General features: G+C 47.9%; 1 protein-coding gene across 3 annotated transcripts in view; it reads left to right on the top strand.

Moving 5' to 3' along the window:
• HIPK2 (homeodomain interacting protein kinase 2) overlaps window positions 1–26,487 on the top strand; it is a 186,022-nt gene that overhangs the window by 48,249 nt on the left and 111,286 nt on the right. For all 3 annotated transcript variants that reach the window (XR_004819449.1, XM_035723208.1, XM_035723207.1), the window contains exon 2: window positions 8,490–9,573. Coding sequence is in view for 2 of the 3 variants with exons in the window: in XM_035723208.1 (XP_035579101.1) it covers window positions 8,490–9,573 (1,084 nt within the window). In the remaining variant the exon portion in view is untranslated. The remainder of the gene's footprint in view (window positions 1–8,489; window positions 9,574–26,487) is intronic.

Raw genomic sequence — 26,487 nt, 5'->3', positions numbered from 1 at the left:
GATTTTCAGATTGCCTGATAACAACTGGTAACATGGCCTTCATATAATCCATTTGTGGACCACATGTACTTAACCACTGCAGTGAAAGGCTGGTTTATCCATAATGGTTTATGGCAGAGTCATGGAAAGGTGAATGTGAGAGAGTCTCAGAGCTGTTACAGGTGAGGTTAGCAACTCTCAGAAAGAAAAGTAAGTCTGAACACGAGAGGAGCTGATTTCGACACAGAACGAGCCAGTAGGTAGATTTTGAAAGTCCTGAAGAGAATCACATTTCTTGGAAAAGCAAGGAGATAACATGGCACATTTCGTTCTCTTCCCAGGAGAGCACCCCTTCTTTCTCTCCTCTTGACCCTGTGGAAGAAGAGGGCTATTGGCTTATTTCCAGCCAGGCCCAATAGCTCTTTCTCTGTTTTCATTCTCCAGGATCAATCTCTTAATTGTGTTTATCATCATTTTATCCTTGACTTTTCCCTGTGACTCATACTTTCCTCCTCATACTGTTTGACCACGTCTGTGCCCCCAAGGATTTCTTTATTTGCCATCTGCTCTACTTTCCACACCATTTCTCCTGGGAAACAGCTTTACCACATGGATTCCATTTCCATCTAGGTGTTGTTGATGAAAGCCCTTAGGTCAACATCTCTAGCCACAACTTCTCGTCCATTCTCCTGTCCTGGGTTTTTTGTGGGTTGTTTTTTTTGTTTGGGTTTGGTTGTTGTTGTTTTTTGTTTTTTTTTTTCGGTACATAGAGAACATTTTCTCTTATAAATGCCTACAATGAAATCTATCCAAAATAGAGCTCTTCCAGCTGGACTCTTCTCTCAAAATTGGCAACACCAGTCCTTTCTTAGTCTCTTTGGGATGTGAACTTTTGATTTCAGTCTTTTCCCCTTTTGGTGTATTTGTCACTTCATCCTGCTGATCTTTGTTTAGCAATATTTTTGGCTACGTCCCTTTGTCTTTGGCATATGCGTGAGCTGATTCAGGGTTACCCTTCCCTCTTCCCCCTCTGATTAATCCTGTGTGCAAGGTTAGTGCACCCTATTGAAATCCATTCTCTTTTCAAAATGGTTTATCCTCATTCAAGATTCAGCTCAGCAAATGGGAACTAGATGCTGATTGTCAATGACCAACGGCCCCTGACATCTTAACTTTGGTAAATTAAGCAATTCCTTGCCTCAGAGTTTCAGTATGAATAGTCCAACACTGAATATTTCAACTTGGATACCTTGTCAGGGCTCGTAATTCAACTTGTGGACAGCCTATTCTGTTTTCCCATCCCCCCCCAAGCTTTGGTTCCACTCCCCATCTTTCCTGTCACCATCATGGAACCCCGCTCCTTGGAGTCTCCCAGACTTACTGGATTCTTCTCTCCTTTGCCCTTACACCCACCTGTTAGTGTTGTCTTACCTTTTCTTCTCTGCAAAGTCTGATGTTTTGGCTCCTTCCTTTCTATTTTCTCAGGCAGTTTCTTAGTCCAGATCCTCACTGCTGCTCCCCCCACCTCCCGCCCACCCCGGACTGCTGTGACAGCCCAGATCATCTTACTCCAGACCAGTGCTCTGTCCACTGTGCCACTATGCATCAGATAAGTGAAGTTTACCTCCTTAATGAGGTAAATTTAACTTATTTGAACAATTTTGAATGGTTGTATTTCTCAGATGTCATTGGAAGCAGGTGATACAGAAACGGTAGATGACTTAGGATCACCGTCATGGGTGCCCATCATCTTAGCAGGTGGTGTGCAGTTGGGTTTTTTTTTTTTTTCGGTACATAGTATGCATCTGTCACTTCTCACATGTCAGCTTCTGTTTCTCCTTGCCTGTTGTACCTGTGTCCTTGTTTGGTGCCTCTAGTCCGAAAACCTACAAAGGGAAGAAGAATGGTTAATAGCATGGATCTGAGAATTGGGCAGACCTCAGTTCAAGTCCCAGCCCTGCTCCTAGTAGCAAAGCGACCTTGGACCAACGAGGTCATCTCCCAAAACTCCATTTACTCATCTGTAAAATAGGGAAAATGCACTTCACCCTACAGTTGCGGGGTGTCAGCCACTGGAGTCTGACCCAGAGGGCAAAGTCAACGATAGTCCCTCTACAATGTAATTGTGTGTTACAGGACAATCAGTAAGGCCGGTGAAGGCTGAAGGGGTGAAGTGAGTGGCGGTAGCAGTAGGGCTTCACGCCAGCTTTACAGAGTATTCAAAACTTAACTTCTAGAAGATTGAAGTTATCAGAAGATGGCAATTCTGGATAAGTAGGCTGTTGGTGCACACGGTTGTTTATTGGTTTAGCATTTGGTATTGTATTGCTACTATGTAAATACTCCTACATTGCTGTCTCTAAGCAAAGCCTAAACTTCCTGAGGGCATAGGCCATACGGCTAGCTGCGCCCAGCAATTTGCTTACACGGTTAGCCAGATCTGGAACAGTGTCCTTCTGCCTTTCAAAAGATACCCCATTTTTCTAACCTCAGCTCAAGTCTTAGCTTCTCTAAGCTCCTATCATGTTTACTTTGGCGAGTTGCTTATGTTGCTTAGAATTGCCGGTTGTTCTTTTTAATTTGCAATGAACTTGGCAACCCCCATGGGATTTTAAGCTCCTTTAGGGCAGTGCCAGTGTGTTAGATGTCTTTGTGTTTCCTTTTGTGCCCAACCCTAGTCTTTTTTTATATAGAGGACCCTTAATGAAATCAGTAGGATTGTTATTGTCATAATTGATGAAAGAATTCTGTAGAGCTTTGGTTGATCCTAAACTGTGCTCTGATGGAATACATTATATATTTAACATTACACAACTAGTGGATAAACAGACTTTGATTGAAAGGGATATAAAAGCCCCAGAGACATTTAGTATACACTATTTTGGAAATGTATCATTTAAAATTGGCTAATCTGAAATTATCTTTGCACTACTTGTGAAATATAAACTTGATAAGCAGGATGACTATCATTAAAATTTTATGAATATAGTTTTGCATGTCCATGAAAACATTTTTTTTCTAGTACTTTTCAACCCCTGAGGCATCAAATTATCATGTTATACAGGGTAATCAAGAGCTTTACAGGTTAGCCTTTCTCTAGATGTTTAAAAATGTCCATTCAGGTGGATATTTCTAACATTCATACATTTTTGACGTTCCTTTTTATGTATTCTACAACTTTATAATATCATATTGAGTAATGTGATCTCTAAGACAGATATGGCATCCAGTTGGGTATGGGACTTAATCCTTCGAGTTCCTGATTGTTTCTGTCAAATACTCATTTTTCAGCAGAAGCGTGTGTCAAAGGATTTTGGGAAGTGGGGAAATTTGTACCTCTTTAACACTAAGGTGCTCACAATTGTGTTCTCTTTAATAATGTAACTGGATTCTGCATGGCAGTCTTTTCACATCTGCCAAACCACAATTAAACTTTATCCACTGCTGGAAATGGTGCCATTATTTTACTTATAATTCCTTCTCTCAAGCTTTGGTAGAATTCAGTGAAGCTGAGTTCAATGTAATTTCTTTTTAAATCATAGTTGAACCCTCACTCAGCTCCGTGGTTTCACCAGAGTCTGATCTTCCAGTAGATAATTTTAGGGTGGTGAAATGGAAAGGAAATGTACTCAGATGTGAAGCAACTTTTCAGTTCATCTAGTTGTGAAATATAAAATTATGAAGAAACTAAGCAAATAAGTGGGGGGGGGGTAGGACTAAATGAGCCAGTCCTTTAATAAGTGACATTAAAAAAAAAAAATCTTATGAGTTACGACTTCAGGAAAATCATGAAGATTTTTGGCTATTCTTATTTTTAGGTGGAAAAAATTATTCTTAACCCTAGAAAACTGAATTTCTTGTTAAACCATTAAGACAGAGACAAAGAGGCACGTAGAATTACCTTGATTTGAACTTCTTTTTTTTTTTTTAAGATTTTATTTATTCATTCATGAGAGTCAGAGGGAGAGGCAGAGGGAGAAGCAGGCTCCCAAGGAGCAGGGACCCCGATGCAGGACTCGATCCCAGGACCCTGGGATCATGACCTGAGCCGAAGGCAGACGCTTAACCATCTGAGCCACCCAGGTGCCCTTGATTTGAACTTCTAAAATCAGGGTCTAATTTTTCCACTTACCTTAGGAACATAACCCCATCACTGGACTTCCTAGCTTTCAAAGTAGGACCGTTGCGAGAATGAATTGGAAAGGGTAACTCTCAACTGTCCCAGACAGAGTCTGGTGTTTGCTCACCCTGTCCTTAAAACATCCGGCCCAGAGCCTAGTATGTACTTAGGTGCTCAAGATTTTAAAATCTGGAGAACCATGATAACCCTGAGGAATGGTGTTTGAGTCTGAGGCAGCAGGCGTGGTGAAGGGCATTTCTAGCCATGCACATCTCCTCTCTGATCCTGGGCATCCATCACCAGAGGTAGCCAGTGATGATTTCCACAATTTTATGACCCTTGGCTGTCATCCCAAAAACAAATAAGTCATAAGCCATCCTCTTTCCATCTGTAAAATTCCACTTCTGCACCCTGGCCTTTCTACCAAAATGTTTTTAAAACAGTGAAAATAGAAAGAGCCACTTCTCCTTTATGTAACATCAGCGTATTTCCTCTACTACCACCCAACTCTCTCTTCCCCAAGTACTTGAGGATTGAGGAATGAGGGGCAGACTAGGTAGCAGAGGACAAAGGAAATTCTTATTTGTTTGGCCTCCGGTGGTTAAGTTACTAAAAGTGAAGGGATTGGTTATTTCTATATTGTATACAACATCTAAAACAATATGAATATTTAATACTGATAACTATAGGAAAAAACATTTTCAGTGTTCTTGCAGAGTTAGGGGGAGGTTGACTTGAACAAAAAGAGGAATAGGAAAAAACAGGTAGTGTAGATTCTGACTAAGCAAGCCAAAATAGTCTCGTCAGGCAGAGGGATGTATATGGAGGTATCATTTTGCATAGGTAGATACTGGAATTCAGGATCCAAACAAGAAGGGAAGCCTCTGTCAGATCTACGGGATCAGGGTGAAGGTGGGGTTCAGAGCATGTGTCTGGTGTCAGGCTGAGGCTGCTTGTGGGAAGTCAGAGCACGTCCAGGCTGAAGTACAAACAGAACGTGAGCACTGACACCAGGACAGGAGCTGCCTAGCCCCTGCCTTGGTTTTTTAAAAAGTCTTAGTTTGGGTGGGAAAATAGTGGCAGGTTTTTCTTTACTCTCCAGAGGAAGGCCAGGTTCCGTAGGTGCCTGTGACTGGTCATTGCTCTGTAGCCAGAGAACTAAGCTCTCAGGGAGGCCTGGCCAGTTAGAGTGCTTTATTCCGTCAGCTGAATGCCTACCATGGATAATAAGCTTGGTTTAATACTGGGGAAAACACGAATATGAAGTATAAACTGTAGCTCTTCGACCCAAAGTATAGCCTGGTTATGGAAACATGACCTAAATGTGTAAAAAGTGGAATGGCACAAAAGATAAGTAATTCAGTTCAACAAGACAAAAGAGATTTTGCAAGTCAAAAGTGCAATTTGTGGCCAAATGGATAGTACATATGGGTGAGTGCCATTGGGAAAGAGATACAGGAATGATCAGTGTGGGTTGGAGAGGTCTGGGAAGAAGAGGGATCTGAATTGTCTTGTCTTTGAATAAATTGAGAGAAAAGGAGAAGGCGTGCCAGATGAGGGAATGGTGTAAGAGTGTGGAGGTAGGGCGTGTAAGAGACATTCTAGAAACAGTGAGTAGAACAGCTTAATTCAAGTTGGAGGTTGAGAACAGTTACCAGTTGGAGATGAAGCCAACAACGTAATTGAAATCGAATGTGATGATGTTAAGTTAAAGAGCCCTCCACCTTATCATGTAGACACTACGGAGTCATTGAAAGTTTTTGAACAGGGCGCCTGGGTGGCAGAATTCGTTGAGCGTTCAACTCGGTTTTGGCTCAGGTCGTGATCTCAGGGTTGTGAGATTGAGCCCCACCTCTGGCTCCACACTCGCTTCGGAGTCTGCTTAAGACTCTCTCTGCCCCTTACCACACACACTCACTCTCTGTCTCTGTCTCTAAAATAAAGAAATCTTTTAAAAAAAGAAAAAGAACATGTTTTTGGACAGAGGAGTAACATGCTTAGAAATATTCTAGGAAGATTAATCTGGTGGCTGAATATGGACAAATTAGAGGGAAAAAAAGACGGCTCAGGTAGACCAGATGTTTGTGTTTGGTCCAGTCCTACTAGACAATGCTTTAACTGTGGAAGTGGCAGCAAGAACAGAAATAAAGAGATGGATACAAAAGACATTTTGAAAGAAGGAGAAATTACTAAGACTTAGCACCTTCTTGTCCTTGGATAAAAGAAGAATCATCAAAGGTAAATCCACATTTTTGGAACCAAGTGGCTAGAAGAATATTCTATGAACAGAAAGGGGGATGTTAGAAAGGGGTGCAAGATGGTTAAATTTTTAGGAAAAGATAAGGGAGTTCAGCTTTGGAAGATAGTCTTTGATGTAGTGGGAGGCAGAAATATATTCATGGAAGGTAAGAGGGAGAGCCTGGCCTGTCCTGAAGGCGGGAGTCGCCTGCATAGACATGACAACTCAAACTGTTTGAATGATTGTCTTCCAGAGAGAACAGAGTCAAAATGTTGGAAATGCCAGCATTTTAAAGGAGGAAGAGGAAAAGGAACCACCGAGGCACACAGTGTGCAATCAAACACTGGAGGAGGAGATTACAGATTCTCATAAACACAGATAAGAGCATCAAGAAGGAAGTTGTGGTCAGCATATCAGATGTTGCCGGGAGGTCAGGGGGAATAGGGGCTGAAAAAGGCCCTTGGGTTGGGCAATTAGGAAGTCGTTTACCTTTAAGAACACAGAGCTATAGTGTGTGAATGTGCTGGGGTGAGGGCCGTGGATTAAGGAATGAGTCTTGAAGAAAAGGGAACATAAACCACTGATTACAGGTGAGAAGAAGAAAAAAATTAAAGGGGAAGAGTATGGCTGTTACTCCTCTTGGCTTTTAAGTTGGGAGTGTGTGTGTTCCGCACACACTTGAAGGCAGAAGAAAAGATTAAGTCATTGACTTGCTCGGCAAAACTTTATTAAGTACCTAGTAAGGACTTGGATCTAATTAACAGGCAGAAATTGAAAGCTGTAAGAGAAGGAGAAGACAGTGGAAGGAACCAGAGAGGAGGAATCATGAGAATGGGAGGAAATTTGGTGTTGAAAAGGAGAGACACAGCTTCCTCTGAGACCGGAGAGAAGGAAGAAAAGATGGGGGGTGGGCACAGAGTCAGGAGTGTTCTGAAATGAAGAGAATAAAGGTAGAAAGTACGGCTGCTGATGTTGGGCTCCTGGACAAAGTGGAAGGTGTCTGCTGGGAGAGAAAGGGTGGCCAGGGTGACAGGGGACCAAGTGGGAAGGAAAAGGTTAAATGACCACTCTAGGTAAGGCAAAGGGGTCAGAGACATGAACATGAGGACAGCTAGACACCAGCGGAGCTTGATGAAAACCCCGCAGTTCTTGTGCTTCTATGAGAAATGTTCATCAGCTGCAGTTAGATGATGAGCAGTGTTTGTTTCTACTTTCACCTTTAAGAACTTGCCTTTTATCATTGTCTTATTTTTTCTTGATAGTTTCCTATGAATTTTTGTTTCTAGAATCACCATAATTGTAAATTGTACAACTATTCCAGAGTTACGGCCTTCTAGATTTCTGTGGTTATCTCAATTGTGGCTGAGATATTGGCATGAAATAATAGTACTTTCTAGATAAACACATTGATAGATGAACAGGAAAAGTTAGTGAGTGGAGCCCATGAATGGTGCTACCTACTCCTCCCCCAAAATAAATAAATGTTTTAACGCTATAAAACATATACAATGTTTTATTTAGGCCATCTAAATGAAAATATCAGACTGACTGCTGATCTCCTCAGCCCTACAGAATTCATTTAAGATGACTAAGATCCCAGGGGGTAATTATGATTCATCCAGAAGCTAGCAGGTCGTGAGTGGCTCCAGGATTAGACCTATGTGGGAAGATGTTTCTTCAAACAAGCTAATCTGGGGTCTGTGACAAGGAACAGTAGACCATTGGGACAACTTAGTATGTAACAGTTAACTGGCCCACCTGATACGGTCCTCGGTTTTAGTAGGATTGCAACGCAGTGAGAATTGAAGAATCTGTTTCTATCACAAACAATATTTATTAAAAAAATAAGTAATGAACAAAGCTCTGATATTCTTATTCTGTATCTGAATCTTGATTGTATTCCCTACTGACTCTACAATTCTTCCACCCTCCTAATGGTGGCAGGCGGAACACTCCAGAACCTCCTTGGCTTCCCGAACTGAGCGGCCAGAATGTGCTTCCGGGGCAGGGGGAGGGAGGGAAAAGATTCACTTTCCCCACCTTGCTTTGAAGTGGAAGGAAAGTATTCTATAGGACCCTAGCCACTGGTCAGAACTGAGATGAATCTGCTGAATTCATTCATTTAATTTAATTCACTCCTTTTTCTTGTAGGTATGGCCTCACATGTGCAAGTCTTCTCCCCTCACACCCTTCAATCAAGTGCCTTCTGTAGTGTGAAGAAACTGAAAGTAGAGCCGAGTTCCGCCTGGGACATGACTGGGTACGGCTCCCACAGCAAAGTGTATAGCCAGAGCAAGAACATACCACCTTCTCAGCCAGCCACTACAACCGTCAGCACCTCCTTGCCAATCCCAAACCCAGGCCTACCTTACGAGCAGACCATCATCTTCCCAGGAAGCACCGGGCACATAGTTGTAACATCAGCAAGTAGCACTTCTGTCACTGGGCAAGTCCTCGGCGGACCACATAACCTAATGCGTCGAAGCACTGTGAGCCTTCTTGATACCTACCAAAAATGTGGACTCAAGCGTAAGAGTGAGGAGATTGAGAACACGAGCAGCGTGCAGATCATCGAAGAGCATCCACCCATGATTCAGAATAATGCGAGTGGGGCCACTGTAGCCACTGCCACCACATCGACTGCCACCTCCAAAAACAGTGGCTCCAACAGCGAAGGTGATTACCAGCTGGTCCAGCATGAGGTGCTGTGCTCCATGACCAACACTTATGAAGTTTTAGAATTCCTGGGCCGAGGGACGTTTGGGCAAGTGGTCAAGTGCTGGAAGCGGGGCACCAATGAAATCGTGGCCATCAAAATCCTGAAGAACCACCCATCGTATGCCCGGCAGGGTCAGATCGAGGTGAGCATCCTGGCCCGCTTGAGCACGGAGAGTGCCGACGACTACAACTTTGTCCGCGCCTACGAGTGCTTCCAGCACAAGAACCACACGTGCTTGGTGTTTGAGATGTTGGAGCAGAACCTCTATGACTTTCTGAAGCAGAACAAGTTTAGCCCCTTGCCCCTCAAATACATTCGCCCAGTCCTCCAGCAGGTAGCCACAGCCCTGATGAAACTGAAAAGCCTAGGTCTCATCCATGCCGACCTCAAACCAGAAAACATCATGCTGGTAGATCCTTCTAGACAACCGTACAGAGTAAAGGTCATCGACTTCGGTTCGGCCAGTCACGTGTCCAAGGCTGTGTGTTCCACCTACTTGCAGTCCAGATACTACAGGTGAGACTGCTTGCCCCAACACAGGAGATGCCGAGTGCCCTCCTGGCATTCACAGAGAGTGTGCAGCAGGGGTCACTGGGGGGGGGGGGGGCGGGGGGGAGGTAAAATTACACACCTCCAGTTGTTGCCCTCAAGTGACTGACCACAGTTTGGTCAGAAAATTAGGACATGCGCATGGAAGTGATGGTTAGAAGCCACATGAGAATGGAGCCAAGTAAGCTGCTCGGCATAGGTGTTCAGATTCTGAAGGGATTCCTGGAGCCTGGGGTGAAGGGCCGGGCAGGGGTGATTAGGTCCTGGCGGATGGGGAGGACCCAGATGTGGGCGGGGGGGGGGGGAGGGGAGTGCATCGTTGAGGTCACTGCCGCAGGAAATCGCAAGACTTGCTCAGGAGACAAGGAGGACACCCGCCTGTGAGGCCCTAACAGGGGTCTGCAGGTGACGGCAGGTATGATTGAAAGGATAGGTTGGGGGGTTGGGGTCTTAAATACCCGACGAAGGAAGGGGTTGCAACTGTATCCTTAAACACGGAGCAAGCACTGAGGCATCGGAACAGGTAGCAGGGTGGTGAACAGAGGGTAGCGGGACGAAAGCAATGCTGGGAAGATGACTTATGTCCCTGGGGAGGGAGAGGTGTGGCCCAGGCGCCAGTCAGCCCACGCCTGTGGTGGGGAGCTCGGGTTTGGTGAGGATGGAGGAAGGACTGTGGCAGCCTGGGGAGGGAGTGCAAGGCTTGCATTCCTTCCCTCAGTCAGCAAGGATTGACTGCACTTCTAGCACACGTCGGGCACATTGCTGGGCATCAGGATACAGCACGGGTAGCAAGGCCCTCGCCATCCCGGAGTCTCTAGCACACCGGCTCCCAGCCCCGGCCACGCATTGCAGTCACCTGTGGGGGTGTGGGTGGGGATGGGGTGAGGGGTAGGGTTGGAAAATCACCCAGCTTGGGTCCTAATCCCCACCATGAACTGAATCAGCCCCGCTGGGAGTGGGGTCCTGCATGGGTGTTTTTTAATGGCAGCTCTGGTGGGATCCAGATGAGAAAGAGCACTTGTTTCGGAGTCTGAGAAACCTAAGGTTGACCTAGATCTGCCCCCTTCGCTAAGCTGTGTGGTGTGGTCTTGTTGCCTTCTCTGTGCCTTTACTTCCTCACCCGTGAGCTGGGGAGGTCTGGTCGCCAGCCTCCGCGTTGCTGGGCCAGTGGACTGCAGTCACACGACCCAGGTGCTTCCCTCACTGGCCAGCTCGTGGGTCAGTCAGTGCGTGAGGAGTGGAGAGAAGTGGGAAACGGGAGAGTCTGTTCTGGGGAGACTGTGCTGGGCTGTGTTTGAGGGGACATCGAGCAGTCCAGTGAGCATGGAAGTTGACAAGAAACTTCCTAAAACTCCAATGAGAAGATAGGACTGACACCCCTTTAAGAGGTTGTCATGTAGACTATAAAAGCAGAGTCCCAAGACTCATGTGCCTGAGCACTTGTGCCCTGACACTCCGATCGGGGGTGTGCTTTCGCCACACTTCCTTCCAGGCCACAGAGAAAGGCTGCAAAATGTGCTAGAGCCTCAGGTGACCGCATACCCATCCCAGAGGCTGACCTCCCCCCGTTTACCCATCCTCAGCCTATGGGTCTCAGGAGATAACTTCACACCCCCATCCCTGAGAGATCTGAGCCCCAGGTCGTGCCCCTTCCCGTTCCTCATCCAGTGGGGCCCTGCTGTGTCTCTGCCGCGGCCCATCCCACCCGCCCCCCCATCTCTTGAGCTACAGCAGCTCTTCTAGGCTCTTCTCCTGTCCTTCCCCAGCATTCCCTTCCCACTTCATCCAGCAGCTAAGGAGGAGCCTCCTCTGCCCCCCTGCCTCCCTGCCGGATTCAGGAGGGAAGGATCTACCACTCACTTGCAGTCTGCTGTCGGTCCCCGTGCTCTGGAGCCACACACGTTGGGAAGCCAGGAGCCCGGTGCTGTGGCCACGGAGGAAGGGGCGCCTGGGCTTGGAGCCTGCAGGAGAGGGCCCTGCCTGAACCCCGAGGGAAGGGTCGAAGGAGGAGGCTGTGCAGGGGTGAGGCAGCAAGCACATGTTCTCTTTAGGAAGTGCCCTTCTTTGAAAGGGAGCTCTGGCTGGTGTCATTGCGGGTCACCTTCACAGGTCTGGGAAGGAGTAACTGGCGCTCAGGCTTTTAATACTCAGTTACCCGAAATTGCTGCTTAGCGAACAGATACCAGTTTTATTCACCTTCAGTAGAAATTGAGCATGGCGACTTGTAAAGAGACTTTTAAAAACTGTTCGAAAGGCAATGCATATTGAGAGTAAAACTTGATGGATCAAGTAAGTTGGTTTTGGGATTCTTTATGTACTCACGACTTCTCGCCTTCTTGTGCCCACGTGACACTTCCCACCCCCCCTCCCACGAGGATGGTCTCTGCCCCTGGTGCCTGGGACCCAGCTCAGGGAGTCTGGTGGGTGTGGAAGGCTTGTTTGCAGATAGTCTCGGGGCTCTCCTTAGCTCTCCTCTCCCCGCCTTCTACCTCTGGCCCCTGCACCCCCATTTCCCTCGGAAAGGCCCTCCCTCTGGGTACATTATCCCCTTTCTTTAACCCTTAGGTGACTGCTGCCTAAAATTCTGGGCAGGCAAACCTCTTCCTCCTCGTGGTCACCTTGGCCAAAAAGATGAGTATCCTTTGGGTCCTTATGGTGGGCCTCCGTGCCCAGCTCTGGTTTCAGAGGACACAGCCCACATGAAAGCCAGCCCAGCTTTTCTGCCTCAGGTGATGCTTCATCTTAACATTGGTCCCCGCGTTCCATGCCCTTCCGAGGCCCCGTCTGAACCCCAGAGTGGTTTGCCGGCGTAGTGAGCGGTGCGGGAGCCTGACAGTCTTCGGCTCTGTGTGTGTTAGTCCTAGCCATCTGTGAGGGGCAGCCAACTCCAGGCCACGATTATCAAGTTGATTTTTCTCAATTCCTTTGCCTCTTATGGGGACTGGGAGCAGGAAAAAACTCTACAATTGTCCATTGTTGATCTGAGAAGGAAGACATTTTCAGCCACATCTTGAGAGAACATGTCTGTGTTTGAGCTGTGCATCTAAGGAGGATCCACACTGTGGGTCCATACTTCCCTAGGGCCTGGTCCTCCTGGGGTCCCCTGTGTCTGTGTTGGGTGATTATCCCCTGGGACCTCTCACTTTCAAAGGGGAGGACACTCACATGTCCCTCCTTATTTGAAATGGGATAGTATTCAATACCTTACCTTATTCTCTTCCCGGACAAGTGACATGGAAACAGGATGACACAGAGAGATGTTCCTGTCCTCGGCCTGAGGTCCATGGAAGGATGGGTGGTGTGACGGGGAGGAAACTCCAGGATTTGGTTGGCCGAGACTGGGGGCATATCACTGTAGAGGCAAGCACGACGTGTGTTTTTCAGGAAACAAAGGCTCCTTTTTAAGATTTTTACATCTGATGCACGAGTATCCCCTTCCCACTTGACCTTCCAACTTGAAGGTCTGTTAACATAGTTAACTGCCGAATCGCACTGTTTCTCAGACTGTATTGTGCATAACAATCACCAGGAGACCTTGTTAAGAACACATTTCCACCAAGATCCTGCCCCAGACCCACCAAATCAGAATTTCCAGAGAAGTGCCCCCTGAGAAAGTCTCCACCCTGTTCTCACGCACGCGCGTGTGCACACACACACACACACACACAGAGTTCACTGCAGGGAATTGGATGTGAGCTTGTGCAGGGTGGTCTTCAGCCCACTCTGAGAAACGCTGCTGGGGAGAAAGAGATTTCCTTAATGGTGTCACCTTTCATGTGCTCACACCCCAAGAAATGGAGTTATAGGTAATCCTCTTTACTACCGCTACCTCACCTTGGAAGTCCCTGCCATTTCCCTGTGTGATTCTACACTGATGCCAGTTTTTGTGGGGGTTTTTGGTGTTGTTTTTGTTTTTGTTTTTTTTTTGTTTGTTTGTTTCGGTTGAGGGAGAGCAAGCAGTAAATTGATGTGGGGGTATTTCCACTATTGGCGAGACCAGGAAACTAAAAACAAGACCAAATATTAAGCTCTACTCTCCAGATAAACAAACAAAAAGGCACGCCATTCAGGCAAAGGATAGTCAGTGATTAAAATGTGTAGAGTTTTTTGTTTCTGCTCTGTGCTATTCAAAATACTCTGTCTAGACTTAATTTGGAGCACTTAAGAACATTACTAAGACCTCAAAAAAATGGGGATAAAAATTTAGGACATAAAAAATGTCCATTAATCTCCTTCTTCAGAATAATCTAACCTTTTTTTTTTTTTTGTCTGATTCTTTTGGTTGCAGAGATTATCTTCAGGTTGGTTACGTGGTTGTTTGAGGTAGGGCAGAGATGTATTTTAGTTCAGTTCAATTCATCAGGTGTTCACCGGGAGCCTACCGTGTGTCCTGTGTGGGTAGATCTCCTAAAGGGAAGGAGGTAGAGGAAGATCTCTAATCTTGAGGAGTTTATGGTCTCTCTGAAGCGATCGAAGGACACCAACAAATCGCCTAGAGTAGAATTCTGGTGTTTTGATAGCGCAAATGTTTGATCACTCGGTAGATATTCATTGAGCCTGGAGGGGAACAAATCATGAGAAAAACCAGTTACAGAAATTCAGAGTCAATGAAAGATTTTGCCAGACGGGTTATTAGGGAAGGTTTATAGAGCAGGAGCTTCATGGAAGGCATCTTGAGGTGGGTCGTCCAGGAGATGAGAGATGCGGGTGAACGAGTCTGGGGCACAAATAAGGGAAGATGATGACGTCTGGAAGGAGTCGAAGGCTTGGGTTGGAAAGTAAGGGTTAGGGGAGTGAGGTCTGATAGGGGAGAATGTTAATGTAGGCATCGGGGTTTGGATTTAAGAACAGAGTAATTTAACGAAGTTAAGGATGTTAATGAATTATTCAATTGGGATGACAAAAAAAAAAAAAAAAAAAGGTTGGGGGGAGCCCAGAGGCTAGGAGACCGTAGTAGTTGTTCAGGAATAAAGGGAAGAGGCCGTGGATTATAATGCCTACCCCAGCAGTAGAAATGTGAACACTTTTAGTGCTTTTAACTTCCTGGGTACTGGTGTCTGCATCATTGGCCCAGAGGGGATAGTTTTCTGTTTGTTTATTGACTGTGCTTTCTCTAAGGCACAATTCTGAAGCTCTGCTCTCTTTGGAACCTGGTGTCAGATCCCCCCACTGCTACCAAGTGATGGGCTCTGGAAGGAGAGTTGGGAGACTTCGCCCCAGTGCTGGCCTTCTGTGTCCCCAGCTAACCATGTTCCAGTGAGTCATTGGAACGTCAGTGTGAGCCATCCACACTCCTGCGTCTGGACCCCGTTATGACCAGGGCCTGCGTTTGGTCGTGTGGTTGCTCAGAGTTGGTTCAGTGTATGGTTACGGGACTGTTTTTTCTCCTGTGGGTTGAGCTTGGCCTCCTTACCCCATCAGTAGGGGACAGGGGGCCTGGCACATTCCAAAGTGCCGTACGCTGCGTCACTTCAGAAAAGGGGCACAGCTTCTAAAGCCATAAATATAAGTAGTTTCAAAAATGGCATAACGTACGCATATAATCGAGTATAAAGAATGCATGACTAGAAGTTAGGTTTGACTGAGAAATGAATCGCATTGCAAGCATTAGCTTTTTAAATTAATTTTGCTTTTATTACTAGCAGATAGATACAACCGGAAAAGGCTCTAGTTTATACCTTGAGGATATTAAGTGAAATATTCAAACCATTGACAAGCTCATCCACCCAGGGAGACGGTTATAAATATATGAAAGTTTTCAGGGTTGCAGCTTTTCTGAGAAGTAACCAGTAAGTTACCTGGCTGTTAGGTTATCTCCAGTTTCCCTTTACTCGGCTCTAGGACCTTGAACTGTATAGAGATAAATTTGAAATTAAAATTTTCTTTGGTGGGAAGCTTTGTGTGTGCTTGAGTGTATCTGCCCAAGGGCCCCCTTCCCTCCTACACACACACACACACACACACACACACACACACACACACACACACACACACACACACACACACACACACACGTATGCAAGTTCTCACATGCACAAACTCAGTACCACAGCATAAACCCGTGCATGGCATATGCAGATCTGGGTGTGTGCCAGCCAGCACTTGGTGACAGAAGCCAACACTCAGCCCTAGCAGGGACGCTGATGTGCATAGGTGTGTCCATCACAGCACCACATGGAAGGAGACACACAGACACATGCCACAGACATGCACATACACACAAGGACACACACGCACACCTTCACAGACCACATGAGCAAACCCAAGCAACCCCAGAGGTTGAGGACCCTGGTGCAGGAGCCATGTTAATGCCCTGGAAACGGCCCAGTTGTCTGCCTTGCAGCAGGGATACTGACTACATGTCCCCAAACCTGAGGACAGTGGGACTGGAACCATGTTGGGGCTCAAGGGATAAACCAGTTGTTTCCAAAGTGTAGTCCAAGGATCCTCCTGCTGCAGAACCACGCAGGTGCCTTTCAAAAACGGAGATTCCTGGGTTGCAAAACAAATCTAATGAGCAGGCTCTCTAGCAGTGGGGCAAGGTGACATACATTTAAATACTCTTTACTCATTACATACTCTACAGCTAATTCCGTTAAAACTATTGAGGTCTGATTGGCATACAGAAATCTGTACGTATGTAATGTGTACAACCTGATGGGTTTGAAGATAAGTATACACCATGAAACCATCTCCACAATCTATGCCATAAACACATCCATCACCTCCAGAAGTTTCCTCGCACCCTCTTTATTCATCATCATCATCATCATCATGATTTTATTCTTTGAGAACTGTTGCTCAAATGGCAGGGCTTCCAGAATATGTCACCTCCCTCCCCTCCCCCCTTCCGCGGGTGTACCACATGCCCTGTCGAGATGGAAAAAGCAGGACTGCGGGTGACAGCCTGGCTTTGAGCTATGGATCATTCACCTGAGTGGCTCATAGCCCCTCTGTGGGGCCCATTTGGTGCCTGGCTTGTGGTCAGGGCACCTTATGCCCCAGTGGTGGTGACAGTGAAGATCCAAAAATAGTTGGTGAGATAGGAGAGGGTGTGTGTATCAGTGAACTGGGAAGCGGGTGGCTAGGAGGAAGTGGGCTGGTTGGGGGGGGCAGAAAGCAGATGAGCAGCAGAGATGATGAAATATGTCACTCTTTGTGTGATTTCTGGTAGATGTAGTACTTCCTGCCGGGTGGCGACCAGGCTCTCCCTGCAGCCACAGCTGGGTTTGGAGCTATCATCCCGATTTATGCATCGAACAAGTAGTTGTTTGAATTCCGAAGATGTGCCAGACACTGTGCTTTGTGCTGAGGTTTCAAGAAATGAGTAGGTGGAGTGCCCTCAACTATGCACTTCTGCCCCTAAGTCTGTAATGGAATGAGCTGTCCTTGGGGAGCCATTGGTTGGGTGTGCCAGGGCTCTGCTGTCCTTGTCTGCCCAGTGTAGACATCTCTCATTAAACTGAGAAGGGAGAGTGTGCAAGACAAGCCTGGAGTCTCCTTTCTCCCTTGGCCCTGTCGGCTTAAAGCCTGATGGAGGGTCAGGGCTCTTGGTCTTGGCTATTGGGCTGTGGCCCTCATTCCCAGGCAGAGGTGGAGATGATGGCATTGTGGAAATGAAGATCTTAGGTTGGGTGTCCCGAAAGCCGAGCCAGAGACAGCGCTTGGGTGCAGAGAGTCCTTTTGGGAGATCTCAGAAAACAGGAGCAAGGGAATGGGGAAGTGATACCAGAATTAGGGAGCTGCCCCATTCTACCTCCAAGGGGTCCACTGAAGGTCTTTGGGATTGGGCCCCAGAAGGGTAGAAGGCTGGGGCTGTAGTCCCCCCGAGGTTGAGGGTCATGAGCCTTTGTGTGGGCCAAGCTGGTATGAAGATTGGGTGGGCTGGGGCAGACCGAGAGAGGCTGAAGCAGAAAAGCAAGGTGACGTGGTGCGCAGAGAGATCCGCCATGACGGCGGCTGAAATCAGAGGGAAAGTGACACGTGCCCTGAGAGGCCCCAAGATGTGTGCTGCAGCACTCTGGCCGGACACCCGTGTGCCGGTGTCTAGAAGTTTCCTCCCACTCTCTTTATTCATCATCATCATGATGATTTTATTCTTTGAGAACTGTTACTCTAGATGGCAGGACTTCCAGAATATGTCACCTCCCTCCCCCCCACCCCCCCCCCCGCCACTTACATGCGATGTGTTTTTAAATGGAAAGAGAAGGGGAATCTGGGTGGCTCAGTCATTGGGCGTCTGCCTGCGGCTCAGGTCATGGTCCCAGGGTCCTGGGATCGAGCCCTGCATCGGGCTCCCTGCTTAACGGGAGGCCTGCTTCTCCCTCTCTCCCCCTGCTTGTGTTCCCTCTCTCGCTGTGTCTCTCTCTGTCAAATAAATAAAATCTTAAAAAAAAAAAAAATGGGAAAGAGAATAAAAGGGAAATGTCTTTTTAGGCGAATTTAAGGACTGTATAGGCTAAGAATTCAGAGTTGAACCCTAAACTTGGGTTGTTCGGAAGTTGAAGATCTGACATAAAAGCTAAAATTAATTACAAAACAAACTAACTAAAATTCATGAATCTGGCCTCCACCTTCTGTAGCTGGCTAGGTGCCAGCCAGAGGTGGGAGATGGGCTGGGCTCTGGGAGAGAATACCCAGGCAGGGGCGGGGCCGGAGGGCCGAAAGTAGGAGCTTGTTGGAGAAACAGTGGAAGGGTGTGGCAGGAGCTACTGTTCTCCTGTGTTCTCCGTGCATGCCCAGGAGGGGTGCCGGCCACTTTCCCTGTGGCTCCTCTGTTGAATGAGTGAATGAATGGCATCATGGCCCAGCTCACACTGCCCCATGGCGTCTGGCATCTCCGAACCCCGGATCCTTCGGGACCCCAGTAGCAGCCCTTTGGGAGCATCCACATCTCCCCAGAAACATTCATTCCCATCCTTCCTTCCCACCTGTGAGATTTCAATTTCAAACCTGAAGACAGCTGACTTGGCTTTTAACAGATTAGTTCCCTGAAATCAGCCAACATCTTTCATGTCCCATTATAACTGCAGAAAATGAGAAGTGACGCCCCCAGCCCGGAGCAGGGGCCGCACGCAGCATGCTCTGACTGGAGGGTGTGAGACAGTGCCGTCCTCTGGGCCTCTAACCTCTTTACCCGCCTCTCTGTCTGGGGGCCTTTACACACCTGCGACGCAGGACTCCCTTAACTTTGTCTGAGTGAACAAAGATTTCCTGCGCAGAGAGGGGCAGCTCGTGCACTGCTCCCCGTGGGCTCGGCACCTGCGAAGCCCTCAGTAAATGTGAGTTGCTCATATTTCATTGTCATTATTCTTCTCATCGTTACTGTATGCGGCGGCAGACCTGGCTCTGAATTCCAGCTCTGCTACCTTAGAGCTGTGTGACTTTAGGCAAGTTCCCACACCTCTCTGAGGCTCCTTGTCCTCGGCTCTTACAAGGGAAAAATTGCAGCACCTGAGGAAGCTGTTACAAGGACTCGATGAGGAAGCGGCGTGCGTCTGACTCACCTGTGTGTACCTTGCCTGGCCCAGGGCGCCTCTGTCCTTACCATTGTGCTTTTTCCCTTGGGCTCCCTTCACGGTTAGTGCCTCTGGTTTACCATTTATTTAATTTGGTCTGTGTGTCATTAGCTGTCAACGTCCCCAGTATTCCCAAGCTTCTGGGGATCAGGCACGGTTTCTTTTTCGCCTCTGTGGACGTGGGGGCCCAGCACGGCGCTTTACCTTCAGTCCGTGCGAGGGGCTGCATGCTGGGATTGTGTTTGGTGGGTTTCCTCTGGCATCAGGAAGGGACAGTGTCCGGCTCCACGGTGAAGGGGGGGTCCATATTTGAGGAGAGGAGCGACATCTCCCTCCCGCCCCCCCAAGTCGGGAGGGAGAGGTGACAGAACTGTGTTGGTGTGGCGAGAAAGGTGGGGGGCGCTGTTCCTGACTTGAGGGCCTGGGCTCTTGCCCTCCCACTGCTCTGGTGAACCCGAGGACGGCTGCGAGGTCCTGCACTCATCGGGCTGGACACAGAAGCCCCAGAGAGTGAGGGACGGTGCACTGGAAGCCTCGCGAAGTTAGATTGCATTCGACACCTGCCGTGACTTCCTGCATCCACTCCCCATCTCTGCCCACATCAGAAAGGTCAGGGAGCCAAGACTGGGTGATGGGAGAGACTGTTCAGAGACCCCCTGAAGGCGTATGTGAGTGTGTGTTGGCATGGGTGTGCATGTGTTGGACATATGAGTGTGTTTTGGTGGGTGTTGGATATGTGAGTGTGTGTTGAATGTGTGTTTGGTGTGTGTGCATTTGATGTGTGAGTGTTGGTGTGGGTGTTTTGGTGTGAGTGTGTGTCTTGAATGTGTGTTTGGTATTCGTGAGTACTGGTGTTGCTCTTAGTATGTTTATAGATAAGTGTGTATTGTATGTGTGTTAGATATGTGAGTACGTGTTGGTGTGGGTGTGTGTGGATATTGGATGTGTGAGTGTGTTGGTCTGCATTTGTGTGTGTTGAATGTGTGTATTTTATGTGAGTACTGGTGGGTGTGTTGGTGTGGATATGTGTTGCTATGAGTGGGATTGTGTATGTGTGTTAGATGTGTGAGTGTGTGTTGGTGTGGGTATGTGTGGGTATTGGATGTGTGAGTGTGTTGGTGTGGGTTTGTGTGTGTTGGAGATGTTTGGTGTGTGCATTGTATGTGAGTATTGGTGTGTGTGTTGGTGTGGATGTGTGTGGCTATGAGTGGGATTGTGTGTGTTTGTTGGTGTGGGGGTGTGTGGTGTGGGGGTGTGTGGTGTGGGGGTGTGTTTGGAGTGTGTGTTGTGAGTACTGGGTGTTGGTGTGGGTGTGTGTTGGCCTGTATGAGTATGTGTTGTGTGTGTTGAATATGTGAGTGTGTTGTGTGTGTGTTGGATGTGTGAGTATTGGTGTGTGTGTTGGGTGTGCATGCTCAGTGGCAGCAGGTCGACTGGTCTGTGGGATCCCCCATATTTGGTCCTTTGGTCCTGTTTCATGTAACTGGGGATGTGTACTCTTTCATCTCACAACCTAATTTATGTAAATGTGAACCGTAAAATCAGAGTTTTTTGGCCAGAACACAAGGGACAAGCTGTTGGTGTCACTTCTTCGTCATTCACTGACCTCCAGTGAAGGAGTTCTAGTTCTTCTTTTTGTCAGTTGGAACTTCTGTTGGCAAATAAAAATGCACTAAGCGTGACCCCCCCCCCCCCCAGAATATAAATAGACCTGGCCCTGAGCTCCAATGTTCTCACTCGTGAATGTGGCATATTCGCCCCAAACAGCCCCAGGGAGGTCTCAGGGAGCTGGGACAGCTCTGCGTCCTGGTTGTGGTGGTGGTGCCGCAAATCTATACCTGGATTAAAACTCAGAGGACTCACACCAAAGAATTAAATAAAGAATTTTGAAATAAAAATTTTAAATCTGTTTACCCTTAAAGACCTCTAAGGAAATTGTTGATAACATTAAACCCTTAAACCTTATCTTGCCTGGTTTTTCTTCCTGTTTTTGTTGTGTTGTGTGGCGTTGGGGCAAAAGAGATAAATTTGTTCATCCTGTGACAGGATGGCCAGCAGGGTAGCAGTCATTTCTGGAAATGGCCGGATGGGGGAACCCATGGAAACGACTCTGGGGAATAAACAGCTGCCAGTGACGGAAGCACCTCTATCACGCTGTCTCTTTATTCTACGTGCTGCTTCGTGTATAGGTCATGGACGTGTCCTCTAAAACTTAAGGACAGTGACTGCCAGGAACAGAGAAGTGACACGCTGTTCCTTCTGACGTGTCAAAGTCCAAAAATAAGTCTTTGTGGATTTGGTCACCCAGCTTTATTGTGCCTGCAGGGTCCTGCCCTTGGCTGTCCCATCATTGTGGCCATGGCCAGCACACCCATGTGTGAAACAAGCCATTTTCCCCAAACTGGCTTTTCCCCGATGGCTGGCCTCCCATCTGCGGAGATTTTCATGCGTATTACAGAGAAGTAGCTGGTTTTGCAGGAAAGTTCTTTTGTCCCTCACAGAGAGTGGCTGCCCGCATGCCATCTTGGATGCAGTAGGTTATCTCGTCTGCCTCTGAGTGACGGACCTTGGAGAGGGGCCCCCGTCCCCGGCAGCCCTCCCAGGCATGGCAAGGCCAGCTCTGGCAGCAGGACCTGGGTCATGCACCCCAATAACTGGGCCATGGCCCAAGGCCACATGCTGGGCACAGAGCCACATTCCTTCTTCTCCCTCCCCACAGACAGGAGCTTTTCACTTTCTCCTTTGGAATAAGCAGGAGGGTCACCAGCATGTGAACGTCATGTCACTGTGTCTTCTGCTCTGGCTGTTCTGGCAGTGAGAGGTCCATCAGTTTGCAGATTGGAGCTCACGGCCACACCACCCGTTTGCCGTGTCCCTGTTGTGCTGCTCAGGCCGCTCTCTGCATTAGTTCCAGGGAGCATTGGGATAACCCTCCTTGCTCTTAAGCATTCCCTTTTCTTTCTCAGAAGACGCTCCCCAAATCTCCTTCCTTAATTCTGTGCCCTTCCTCTAGTCCCTGCTGTAGCTCCCATATCCCGGGTCCTCACCTGGAATTCAAAGGCCTATTCCAAGGGCCCCAGCCCTCCCCTCACCCAGTGTGGCCTCAGTGCCCGCCAGGAGCCCACGCTGCCCCTTTGCTTAGGATAACTGCCCTGCCCCTCATCCTGCGCGGACCCCCGAACTCCACCCCACTCCACTCCCCTTGTGAAACTTAAGGGCCAAATCTGCCACGACCAGAAGTGATCTCTCCCTCCTCAGAACATTTGGATTTAGTGTAATCCATCTTGTTAGTCATCCATCCATTTGATCTTCAAGGAAATCGTACACTTCCGGGGCCAGGGCTGCCCCTGTAGGAAACGTATTCGTGTGCGACTCTCAATTGGGGGCCATGCAGATCCAAACAGTGTTTCTGCTGGCGCCGACTGAAACTGTGAGCTTGAAGATAGATTTTCTCTGAGAAATGTGCCATTTAAAGTTTTTTCCCAACTTCTCATGTTCATATTCTGTGTCATGGCTTATATGGAGAGGTGCATATTTTCAACTCTTTGCTTTACTTTGTAAGCTCCATTCAGCAAGCAGTATTGAATAATGTACTGTGTGCAAGACACTGTGGACACCGAGGGGACACTGCCCTTGGCTCTGGGGAGGCTGCCGTGGCTTCCTTGGAAAAAACATCTCTTATGAGCACACACATTTGGATGAAAGCCTCAGGAATGGGAGACACCAAAGAAATTAGCCAAAGTGCCGAGTGGGCCAGACTCTCTCTGTGATGGGCAAGTAACAATTTGTCTTTGCCCAGGCCTTTGGTTTTGATCGTCATCCATGTTTTCTGAGCATTCCAGGAACGTGGCTTTGTGTGACCATTATCATAACTCTGAAGGTAGCTCAGACAGCACTGGCATCACTGTCTCACTGGGTGATCAGTGCCTCGCCTGGGGCCACCCATGTATTGGTGGCCAACCCACGAGGGCAGCCTGTATGTCCGTCCAGATGATTCCTGCCCTGCTGCAGAAAGCCAGGGGCGCTGAGGACCTCCAGGCTTGCATCTTAGAACCCCGAGGGATGCAGCAGGACAGCGGCTAGCCGCTCTGGGCAGGCCAGGGGGCTTGGGTAGTCTCAGGAATTCGTTTGAGGTGAGCCGTCTCCCGTCTGTCCTCCTGCCCTCCCCACCCTCGTACAGACAGGCGTGCTGTCCTCCACAGAGTGCCGAGGAGCCCCGATTCCTTTCCCGGTCACACTGGGAGTCCCGAGCGGAATGCTTGGTTCTGCATGGACACTGTGCATTTACTTGCTGCTTGGTTTTGTTTGTCACTCCCTCCCTGTCCTGGTGGTGGTGAAACATAGTGTCCTTGACACGCTGGACGGAGCAGTATCCACACCCACTGTGAAATGAACACGTCCAGGTCAGAGGCCAGATGGCCCGGGCGCACAGCCGCCGTCGCTGCGCATATGCACAGGCGTGTCTGCAGGGGTGTGCCACACATCCGCCCGTCACCGCACGGTGGGCTCAGGCGTGGGTCAGCCTTGGCCCCAAGAATGAGGACAGGCTGGATACGGCTCACTGTGATGCTGAAGTTCAGGCGCTGCAGGCTTCTGCGTGGGGAGGGATGCACACTCGCCCACCCGGGGCCTGCCCTGCCCACCAGCAGCAGGGTGTCCTGAACCTCACGCCCACCTGCTCTCCGGTAAAACTTCTCCCTGCGCTGACTGCCCCTTCTTGCTGTGGAAGGAGCGCCCAAGCAGTTCAAGTGTGGTCGTGTTCTCCCAGATACCAAAGAGGAAGCAGGAGGCACTTTGTACATATTCATGTCATCCCTCTTTTCCATCTAGCAAGCAAGACTCGCCACACTTAAAGACTTTCAGTTTTGCCTGCACAGCATGCAAATTGCCGGGTTTGTTTTGCCACAGAAATTGAACATTTCTAACGAAACATGACAACATTGCTTTTGCTAGCAGGTAGGAGGGGAGCTCTTCTGCAGGAGATATGCTCCCCGCTGCCCTTGGGAAATGAGAGAGGGCCCGGTGCTGGCGAGGGAGGTAGAGGATCCCAGCTCTTCGCTGTCTCCTAAACAGGGCGCCTGCCACCCCAGCTACCCCGCATTCATGGAGCTGGGCACCCCTGTCGGTGAGGCAGGCCATTGAAGCGGGTCGAGGCAGGCTGTGGTGCTAAGTGCTCCATGCAGTTATTGTTTTTCTTATTTATTATAACCGTTCTTCAAGGCCCTCCTCACATTTCATTTCCCTATTCATCTTTCCCGGGCCAGTCTGCTCTCCGTGCATCTCTCCCTTGTCTGTTGTGAATTCTCATTGCATTTAAAATCTGTACTTTGTGCCTTGCTTCCTGCATTTGAGGGAACTTTTGGACTTACATTTGTTTTATAATTTGTCCTGGGTGTTAGTCTTGGGCGACCAGCTAGACTGTAAATGCCCTGGGTGTCTGTTCTGGTGATTAACATATTCTCCATACTTGATGGCGGGGGGGAGGGTTGAGGATTAGAGATTTCACAAGGTCTGTAAAGGAAAGCTGTTCTATAAATCCCCTAAGCCTTTCAGGAGCTGCAGAGGTCAGCCTTAATGAAAATCATTTCAGGAATTTTTTTTTTTTTAATAATTTAGGTATGTTTAACGGAGCTTTTTCAGGAGCCTTCATACATTGCTGGTGTGAATGCAAAATAGTGCAACTACTGTGGAAAACAACTTGGTGGTTCCTCAAAAAGTAGAATTCCTGTACGATCCCCACAATTCCACTTCTAGGTATGTAACCTGAAAGAACTGAAAGCAGGGACTCAGACAGATACCTTGTTCCTTATGTTTGTAGCAGCATTATTCAATAGCCAAAAGGTGGAAACAGCCCAAACGTCCAGCAGTGGGCAAATGTGTAAACAAATTGTGGTCCATCTATACAATGGAGTATCTTTCAGCCATAAAAAGGAGTACAGTTGAACCATTGAACAGTGCGCAGTTAGGGGCACTGACCACCCCCTGCAGTCAAAAATCCACATATAACTTTCAGCTCCCCAAAAACTTAACTACTAAAAGCCTACTGTTGGGGCGCCTGGGTGGTTCAGCCGGTTAAGCATCCTACTCTTGATTTCGGCTCAGGTCATGATCTCAGGGTCGTGAGGGTCAGGCTCCGTGCTGGATGTGGAGTCTGCTTGGGATTCTCTCTCCCCCTCTCCCTCTAAAAAAAAAAAAGCCTGCCATTGACCAAAGCCTTACCAATAACATAAACAGTCAGTGTGTGATCTGTGTGTTATATGTATTATATACTATATTCTTACAATAAAGTAAACTAGAGCAAAGAAAATATTACTGAGCAAATCATAAGGAAGAGAAAAATACATTTATAGTGCTGTACTTCGTCGAAAAAAATCCCCACATAAGTGGAGCCATGCAGTTCAAACCTGTGTTGTTCCAGGCTCAGCCATCCTGATACGTGCTACGTGAGGATGAACCTCTGATACGGGCTGAAGAAGCCAGACACACGATACGTGTTATTTGAGTCCCTTTCTATGACATGTCCAGAATAGATGAATTTATCCAGACAGAATGCAGATTGGTGGTTGCCAGGGGCTGGGGGAGGGAAGGGGAGGCCCTGCTGGTGGGGAAGGGGTTTTACTTCTGAGCCATGGGAATGTTCCAGAACTAGATAGAGGTGATGGTTGCATAATGTTGTGAGGTTACTAGATGCCACGGAATGATTTGCTTTGAAATGGTTCATTTTACATTCTGTGGATTTTATTTCAATAAATTAAATCTTTAAAAAAAAAGAAGAAGAAAGAGGGCGCCTGGGTGGCTCAGTCATTAAGCATCTGCCTTCGGCTCAGGTCATGGGCGGGGAGCCTGCTTCTCCCTCTCCCACTCCCCCTGCTTGTGTCCCCTCTCTCGCTGTGTCTCTCTCTGTCGAATAAATAAAATCTTTAAAAATAAATAAATAAATAAAATAAAAAATGAAAAGAAGAAAGAACTTTTGCAGGCTGAGAATTTGGGATGGGATGAGCTTTTACTGGGAACGGAGATTTAGGCCTTTTTGGGTGTATTTGTACACAGGACGTAGAATTGTTAAAGATGCCAGCTGGAAGAAGAGTAGTTTTGAGAGCTGTTTTTGTGTAGTAGGTATGGGAATGGATTTGAAAACCCTTACAAAAGCAGAGTTTTGAGGATGATTTATACTTTTCTGGTGCTAGGTTGAAGCACTAAAGTAAATTGGGGGTTTTCTTTTTTTCCATTGACTTGGGAAGAAAAGAAACGGTTTTTCCTAGCTGTCTTTGGAGCCCCCCCGGGCACCCTGGCGTGTGAAAGTGGAGGTTGCTGTTTGCCCTGATGAACGTGATATTACCTGAAGGTCAAGCACCATCTGCAC

This window comes from Zalophus californianus, chromosome 12 (genome assembly GCF_009762305.2).
Source record: "Zalophus californianus isolate mZalCal1 chromosome 12, mZalCal1.pri.v2, whole genome shotgun sequence".
Classification (NCBI taxonomy): Eukaryota; Metazoa; Chordata; class Mammalia; order Carnivora; family Otariidae; genus Zalophus; species Zalophus californianus.
This window is presented reverse-complemented; position numbering and strand designations above follow the sequence as displayed.